At 46.3% G+C, this 9122-nt stretch overlaps 1 protein-coding gene across 1 annotated transcript; it reads left to right on the plus strand.

Annotated features, from left to right (window-relative positions):
* Positions 1-399: 399 nt before the first annotated feature.
* LOC119372033 (zinc finger protein 425) lies at positions 400-6994 on the plus strand. Its single transcript, XM_037642473.2, has 3 exons — positions 400-769; positions 1457-1895; positions 5987-6994. Exons 1-3 carry the CDS (start codon positions 505-507, stop codon positions 6123-6125), a joined length of 843 nt encoding a protein of 280 aa, XP_037498401.1. The 5' UTR covers positions 400-504; the 3' UTR covers positions 6126-6994.
* The last annotated feature ends 2128 nt before the right edge of the window (positions 6995-9122 follow it).

Below are 9122 nucleotides of genomic sequence, written 5' to 3' on the forward strand. Positions count from 1 at the left end.
AAGGACTGGCGCGCAACACACAAAAAATAAAGAATATAGCGATAGCCGCCATTCATCCTTTTATGTGCTTTTTGTGAGGGTGGGGGAAGTGCTATGCTAACTCACGGTACTCTACAGCGATATCTTCAAGGCGCCGCAAACCTTCCCGCATCGAGCGCAAACGGATGGAGGGGTAGTAGGCCGCGCCCGCGGTGCGGCGAAAGGAGCGGTCACGCCCCTTTTCTGCAATTACGCCTCCTCCGTCCGAATGGGACGGCCGGAGCAACACGCCGCGCGCACCCGATCCAGTTTGGCCGGGACGAAGGTCAGTCCTTTGCGTCGCCACCGCCAGAGGCGCCGACGTGCATACATTCACCGCAAATAGCTAGAGAACACAAAACTCATTATAGCATCATCCATCTATAGATCGCTGCGCGTTCGCGCTGAGCAGTGCCCGTGCGTTTGTGACGCAGTTGTAGGGTTGTAGATGCGGTAGTTGCCGCTACAAAAAGGCCAGACCCAGGCATGGAGGAAAAAAAAGGTGGAGCAGCGACTCCATCGAGCCGTCGCGAGGCTCACAACGAGTACTGCCGGGAACGTCGGAAACTACAAGCCCAATCGGATCATCCCGCCGACAGAGCTCGACGAGACATGCGACTCGCGAAGAACAGGGAGAGGATGCGCGTGAAGATCGCTGCCGAAACACCGCAAGAACGAGAAGCGAGACTGGCGGCCGGTCGGCGAAGTTACCACGCTCGCAGGCGCGCCAATCTCGCCGCCGAACGACGAGGTGACGACGCCGCTACCTAGTGCGAACGAATATGTCACTTTCCCGAAGCAAGCATAACCGAGATATCGCTCGACAAACGTTTCTTTTCTTTTTTTTGTGTGCTACAGCCTGATCGACGTCATTTACTGTTCACGTGACGTGACTGTGCCCTTACTTTGTAAAAAAAAAAAAAAAGCATGCACATTCTTGGAATGATCGATATTGAGTTCTCTGAATTGTGAAAGTTACAAGGTGTGGATAACAGTTAACTGTGACAGTTTGGCATGTTGACATTCCTGTGCTTCGTGAAAAAACTGTATTTGCCTGGCATTATGGTTCTACTTGTTTGCTGTCGCCCACTGTCCAAATTATTCATCAGTGCTCATTGAAACATGCCAAAATATCTGTTAGTGCTCCTAAAAATGTTTGCCATTGCAAAATTTTCTAAATTCTATACTTTTCTTGCATGTGAAGTTAGATTTCTTAGAATCCTTTAGGAACTTTTTGCTTAAAACCCGTACCAATCTGTATTGTTTTCCGAGTTGAAGCAAAAGGAAATGGTTAAACAATTTGTTTATCTTACAATGACTGTGGGCTTGTCATTCTTTTTCTTGCGGCAATTGTTCCTTCAACCGATGTTCTGTTGATGTCTATCATTTGTAAGTTAAGCAAACTTCTAACATCTTTATTTTTTTTTCCTTTTTGCAGGAAGCAAACGGCCTGCAACCGTAGATGTCATCAACGAACCTCAAGTGTGCATTAAGCCTGTGTTTACAGACGTTGTCATCAAGACTGAACCTCTGGACACTGCAGATGATTCGCCTGTCAGTGGCTGCTGTGACACCTGCACAACAGTAGACGGTCACGAGCACGAATGCGACATCTGTCACAAGATCTTCAACACGTGCCTGCACCTCCTTCAGCACTCCGTTGTGCACTACAAGGAGGTTCCGTTCATGTGTTCAAATTGCGGAGCAGTGTTTGCGCGCCGGGAAGACAAGGAGAAGCACGAGGGCAGACACACCGACAAGGAGGTGCACCGGTGCGTGAGGTGCGGCATGTTGTGCCTGAATGAGACAATGTTCCGGCTACACATTCTGGAACACTATGGCCAGCCTTCGTTCGACTGCCACTTGTGCCCTATGGTGTGAGTTGTGTGTCTTTCATACTTGTCTACATTTATACCCTGTTATGGAAGGAGTGATGCAGCAGGCAATCTTTGTATGAGGATCCTACTGACAAGGGGAGTACTTGCTATGTACAACCGTGTCTACCTTGGTGGTATAGTAGTTACAGTGCTGGGCTGTTGACCCGAAAATCGCAGGTTTGATTCCAGCCACGGCAGTCACATTTCGATGAAGGCGAAATGCTAGAAGCCCCGTGTACTGTGCAATGTCAGTGCGCATTAATGAACACCATATGGTCAAAATTTCCGCACCCCTCCACTACGGCATGCCTCATAATGATATCGTGGTTTTGGCACGTAAAGCCTCAGATATTATCATTATATACAGCCACCATGGCCATGGTGTGGCATTGCTGAACTCGAGGACACTGGTTCAATTCCTGGCTGAAGGAGCTGCAATTCAACGAAAGTGCAGTGCAAAAGACAGCCTTGTACTTGCATTTCGGTACATGCTAAAGAACCCCAGATGGTGAAAATTAACGTGAAATTCTCCACTGTGACTTGCCTTGTTATCGGATTGCAATTTAGACATGTAAAACACAATAGAACACCAGAATTTAGTCTACTGGTATACAACTAAGATGGAAACTAGCAAAGGTAAACCTTTCATTTTCTTCTTGCTTATTGCATTGTGATTTTTCACCGATTTTCACTTTTCCAAGTATGGTTGAACCATTGACACGATTGTTATATCTTGGTTCTTGCTATACATTAGTACTTTATACCAACCGCTTCTGCTTACAGCCTCATCTGGAAGCTAGCGGTACTGTGTAAATAAATTGTCTGAAAAATTTTAGAGCCGCTAGAAAGGCATATGTGTGGCATGCTTTGGTCTTCTAAAGGTAACCAAGCAGCTTCACTTGCGTGTAACTGTGCCAACCAAAAGAAGCTAACAGACATATAAAGCATACTGAAAATTAGAAATTTTTTCAAATGATATGCAAATCTCACAACAAACATGAAAGTGAAGCAAACCACATCAGTGCCATGCTCACTTACATGAGCGGTAGGTAGACGGTAGAACAGCTCCAAATTGGCAGCACCACTGGCTTAGTGTTTAAGCCATTTTTTTCATTTGTCAGAATGCACAAGTGTGTATGAATTCATGTTAAATGGGGCTTTTTTTACGTTTACATCTGGGGTGCACAAATGTAGCACCAATTACGTCAATGTCTATGCAGAATTCTCATTGTAAACACATCTATGAAGCCTCTCTCTTCTACACTTGATGCAGACCTTGGTACCATTGTGTTCATTAGAGGCTTGGGCATCAGCATGGGTGTGCCATTGGCATTGTCATTATTGTGATAACAACTTGAAAGGTTATTTATGCAAGGTTCATTCCAGTTGTATACCACCTGCCTAGAACTGAGAGCATTTTCTAATTAGGGCTGCGAATGTGTGCATCCCAGGCGAAAGGGGGTTATTCATGATTGCTTGCTTACCTCTGAGGCCAAATCTTAACGAGCTCTAAGCTAATTTAGCTTGACAGTAGCAGACTTGCAGTGTATGCTGCCATGTTATGAAAAATAATTTCTTTGGGATGCACAATAATGTTTTCATCTGCTACTGTATTGTCCCACTGCTACTACTGAAATGCATGTGCAGATGCCACCACTCATGCTTGTATGGTGCACAGTATCCTACACCAATTATCATGTGGCAACACTATGCCTGAGTACAGTGCATAGCACAACCAACTTCTAACTGCCCTTCACCGTAGGACATTTAAGCCCACCGGTGTTGTGGGTATCTTTCTCTTTGCACTGCGATGACGCGGTTATTGACATTGCTAAATGTAAAAACTAAGGTGACTGCTGCATCGATGCAACAAAAACAACTTATTACTAGAGACCGGGTTTTAGGCAAATGCCTATTTTGTTCCTTGCACTCCTATCGCGCCATTTTGATATATGAGCATGAATTAGAGGTTAAGAAGGGCTTTTATAGTGTTCTTATAGTGCCTATAAATGCTTATTTTTGGCGTTCGTGCTTAAATGCTTACAAATGCCTATAAATGCCTATTTTCAAAATTGGCGCTTATATGAACGCTATATTTAGCCTCAAGTTTCACTCCCGGGTGCTGTTTGAGACTTATTCATGGTACCGCGTAAGATTCACTGTTGGGAATTATGGGGTTCAACCTAGTCTTCTAGTTCAACCAACCAACAACCGCTAGCAGCAGTGAAGCGGGACACGCTGGCCATGGTACTTTTAGGGTGATCACTGCAGTAGCGTAGACAGAAATCTTTTGCAGGGGGGACGGGGGGGACGGGGCGACAACCATACTTTATATATGTTCGTGCATGCGTTTGTATGTGTGCGTGTATATACACACACACGCAAAACTGAATAGTTTAGGGGAGGGGGGTTGAAACACTGCCCCCCACCTATCTACGCCAGTGGTTCACTTCCAGGGGAGAGATTCGCTCTACGCAATTCAACCCGGCCAATAGGAGGAATCCCTCCCTTCTAGTCTTTTAGCAATCTGGCTGTCTTCTCCTGCTCTGCACTTCTCAGTCATGCCGGAAAGACACTCAGGAGTGTGTTGATTCGACAGTGGATACTTGACTCACTCTGCAGAACACGGGAGTGGGAACCGCGTGGGACAAAGCAGGCTATGTTCAAGCAATAACATTTTTGTTTTCATGTCATAGATAGAGGTCACGCACGTATACGTTTGAAATTGTCTGCATTTATGTGAAAATTTATTGTGCCTATATTTACGATTTTGGAAGCCTAAAACATTGTTTTGCCTGCCTATTTTTGGCGCCTAAAACCAGCTCTTTTAGTGCCTAAAAATCCGGCCTCTACTTTATTACACATAACAGTGCAGTTGTGTGCAATTGACAGTGATACTTCTGCCTCAGCTTGTTTTTATACTTGCTCTGAATTTGACTATTTCAAATGGAGCAATACATGCTTGATGTATATTTTACCAGTTCACCTGTGGTCAGTGTGCTCCCATAGTGATGCACTGAAGAATTCTGTTTTACTTTCTCAATGTCGATTGTCAGACTAGAAAGGTTGTCCTCCTCCAATAGAGAAAGTTTGTTTCCCACTAGTCATTGCATTAGAGCTTGCTCTGCAGCAGATTATTCCACCTAAGCATAGACTTGAATCAATTCTATCAAGCGTATTATGTGACTTTTGCCAGCTTCGTGCAGTGACTTCTATACTATCCCATATAATAACGTCTCTTGCCATGACCAGGTTTACTGCTAGATGAATTGATTTTTCATAACTGTTGCTTGCCCCAGTTGTCAAAATTTGCTGTTGAGACGGAGGTGTTACCACAGGGAAAGGTGAACCTACTGCGAAGACTTGCAGTCAGCATCAGTGCAAAGGACTGCAAAAAAGAGTGCGTTGAGTTTTTGTTGTTCCCCAAGCAAGCAACACACATCTTCTCTCTTACTGGCACCACATCGGTGTGCAAAGAAAAGGCCCTTGATACCTAACTAGACAGGGTTGACAACCATCCCTTTATGTGTACTAGAATTCTTACGTCCTGGCCCCCAGCCGTCGTCGGCCCAAACTGCTCTGAACGTGCTAGTATGTCTTCTTTTTTTCTAAAGCTGAGAAGTGCAGAGTATGCAGCTGGGCTGTTAATGTGGTTAACCTTTCTTCTCTATCTCTTTCTGTGAAAGCTTCTGCAAATAGGGCAGGCATAAAAGCTGATTTGAATTGGTGAGCCTAAAAGGGTCAAGGTGGTGGTGAAGTGGGACTGCTGAACTTTTGCTGAACTTCGTCTTGCGACAAAGCGGCTGCAGGCGATACAGAGCAGAAAGAACGAAGCTTAGGCAAATCCCTGTACTACCCATCATTCCCATGCCGGCTGAAGCACCATGTGTTGCAGCTCCCATAGATGCCACATTTCCCCCTAGTGTACTATTATGAAACTCTGTGATAAAAGTAGTATTGCTCCGTGTGTGTATGTATGTATACACTATGACAACTAACCCGGTCGATGTCACATGCTTTTGCATGTGATATCCCTTGTTTGTCTTGATGCTTGAGTTTAAATCTTTTTCTCTCTTGTCCTCCTTTCACAGGTTTCCGTTAGAGGAACAGCTTATAAGTCATTTACAAATCCACGGCGAGGAACCAGTTCATAGGTGCCCACAATGTGATGCCACATTTAGGAGCAAAGGTTGGCTTTCAAAGCACCTTAAATCCCACCACACTGTTTGAAGTTACTGGTGTCAATACTGCCCCAAGGCCTTGCAGGGACAAGCTAGTGTGGAGGAGTTCGAGAGAATCCACACTGGTGAATGATCCTTCAGCTGCAGCGCATGCAAGAAGGCATGGCACACACTCCTTCGTAAACATGTATGTGAACAGAAAGCCGATGACCTGTGAGCGTCTGACGCTTTTTTTAGTAACACAACGTGAACCTGGTAAACTTGCATCATATTGGCTTGTTGAGTCAATATCCGGTTTTCTTTATAAATGCTAGTGGGTCGGGTGGTGAGGAGCATCATGGCAAGCTAAGTCTGCTTGCCTGCAAGAGAAGCGCTGACTCATTTGACACCGTTTGCATTTATTTATTATTATTTATTATTCTGACATTCTCATTTTGGCCCTTGCTATGTGAGCATATGTTGTAAACGCTGGCATAGCCATGGGTGTTCAAAGCCCCCGAAATTTTTCAATTTGGCATGTGTATATATATATATATATATATATATACGCACGCATACAAGCACATACGTAAACATACGTAAAGGGTGCTGAATCCATTCTCCCTCCCTGAAAAAAATTCTTTTTAAAGAGACAGGGCATGCAAACACAGACACAAGAGAGAAGTCAAGACGCCACAAACGCGGTGTTTGGGGTGTCTTGACTTCTCTCTTGTGTCCGTGCTTGCACGCCCTGTCTCTTTAACATGAATACTTACCAACTAGCTCAGCTCTCTGTTATTTTAAGCCGAAAAAATTTATGCCTACGCCCCTGGTTGTAAAGTTCATAAGAGAGTGACTGTACTCATTTTGATCTGACTTTAGCAGTTCATTATGTAAATTTTTCTTATGTTTCCCGAGACTGAAGTGATTCTGTGCATTTGTGCCAGCCACATGGAACAAAGTGTTCAAGGGTCTGTGATCCAGGGGTGGCCATGTGATCTTTTCTTCCCTGTGAACTTATTTTTGTAAATAGAAGCCAATAAAGCTTTATGTAAAGGAAACTTGGTTATCGTATTTTGAGAGTGGCTCCGAAATTGCGTTACTGATGCTCTTAGGAAGCTGTCTGCAACTGTGCATGACCAAGAATGCATATTTCGACCACGATCTACCCCCCCTCTCCCGATCTCCTTGCCACTCCCTCGCCCGAAGGGTGGGAGGAGGTTTTGACCTCCACCAGCCTGGGAGTTCAGCTACAGGCCATACAGAGAGCAGAGGAGGTGGCCACCAGGTTCAGCCTGGCGGATCACCTACCTCCATAAAGTCTGACGACAATAAAGTTGTGTTCTCTCTCTCTCTTAGGCAGCCACTGTGAAATCTTGAAAGATCCACATGAAACTTCTCACGCACACAGTGACACACCAAATTAGTCATAACTAGAGCACTGCACGGGCCGGATTTTACGGCCCGGGCCCGCTTTATGAAGCCCGAGCCCAGCCCGGGCCCGTGGTTCCAAGCGCGGGCCCGGCCCGGGCGTACATGACCGAACCCAGCCCGAGCCCGGCCCGGACCCGTAGTTCCAAGCCCGGGCCCGGCCCGGGCGTACTTGACCGTACCCGCCCGAACCCGGCCCGGGCCCGTCGTTCCACGCCTGGACCCGGCGTTCATTACTAAACTAATCCAGGGCGCGCTTGTTCATGACCAGGTCCGACCCGGGCCCGCTAGAGGATATTAGTTGTTGATGATGATTATTAATGATGCCGTGCGCTTTGTAGCGGGCGATCGGACGGAAAATTCGGTGTGTACATGCATCGAAATGTTGCTTTGCCCGCGGTGGTAGCTCAGCGCTTAAGCTGTTTCGCTGTTAAGTCCTAGGACACGGGTGCGATTCCCGCGGCCACGGCGGCCGCAATTTGATGGGGGCGAAATGCAAGAACACCCGTGTATATATTTACCTTTAGGTGCACGTTAGAGAACTCAAGGTGGTCGAAATTGATCCGGTGCCACTACGACGTGCCTCGTAATCATATCGTGGTTTTGGCACGTAATACCAAGGAATATAAATGAAATGTACCGTATGTGTCAACCTCGAATAAAAGACCGAAATCTTTATTCCTCCCATGGGAACAACCGTGATCTGGCATATATATAATATATATATATATATATATATATATATATATATATAGAGAGAGAGAGAGACGTAATCTGGCGTGTTTATAAGGAAACCCACCACGATGTACTTGTTACTTTGACAAAGGTCTGGTCCCGCAGACGAAACGTTAGTGAAAATATACAGTGCCAATCTATATCTATACTGGTGAAAAAAAATAGCACTTCAACTGTTTTTCTATTTTTATTGCTAAGCTTTACTAAGAGCCAGCTCTTTGCACGTGTCACTTCAGCTTGGCACAGTATACCTTAGACCATGCAGTGCATAACGTTCGCGTGTGCTCGAAAGCCCGACTTACGCCATTTAATGAACGGGTCCGGCCCGGCCCGCAGCCTCAAGCCCGGGCCCGGCCCGGGCCTGCACTTTCAAGCCCGAGCCCAGCCCGGGCCCGCCGGAAAACGCTTCGGACGGCCCGGCCCGCGGGCCGGGCCCGGGCTTTCGGGCCGGCCCGTGCAGTGCTCTAGTCAGAACTGATAAAGCTTTTTTTTGACAACTCTATTAAATGCGATTAATTCCGCAATGATGGGTTCATCATCGGAAAAGTAAGCGGTCAAATCTCCATATTTGAATTTCCCGCCGAAACTCAAGCATCCGAGTGTCAGTTTTTGTATTCCGTGCACATTGAATAACCACCTCTCCCCCCTCTTCCTCGGAAAAATCCTCTATCCGCCCCTGACCCCACGGCATGCGGCGCACTCATTTGAGAGCCGGTGTGCTTCTTACGGATCGATGCAGCACAAGGCACGGAATAGGCCTTCCCGTCGAAACTCGCACTGCAGGGTACCGCAAGTACGGTGCGTAGGCGCACTGACCGAGGGATGAACAAACGAAGAAGCCGGCAGATGGGAAAGAAAACGTGCCCCTCACCCTATGCTTAGTGAAAGGAACAGCGCAGAT

Source organism: Rhipicephalus sanguineus, chromosome 10 (assembly GCF_013339695.2).
Source record: "Rhipicephalus sanguineus isolate Rsan-2018 chromosome 10, BIME_Rsan_1.4, whole genome shotgun sequence".
Taxonomy (NCBI): Eukaryota; Metazoa; Arthropoda; class Arachnida; order Ixodida; family Ixodidae; genus Rhipicephalus; species Rhipicephalus sanguineus.

Excerpts from the sequence above, each read along its gene's own strand:
- LOC119372033 (XM_037642473.2), top strand. The coding sequence starts at position 505 with ATGGAGGAAAAAAAAGGTGGAGCAGCGACTCCATCGAGCCGTCGCGAG. Across the intron at positions 770-1,456 it reads TCTCGCCGCCGAACGACGAG|GAAGCAAACGGCCTGCAACC; the intron begins GTGACGACGCCG and ends TCCTTTTTGCAG. Across the intron at positions 1,896-5,986 it reads TGCCACTTGTGCCCTATGGT|GTTTCCGTTAGAGGAACAGC; the intron begins GTGAGTTGTGTG and ends CTCCTTTCACAG.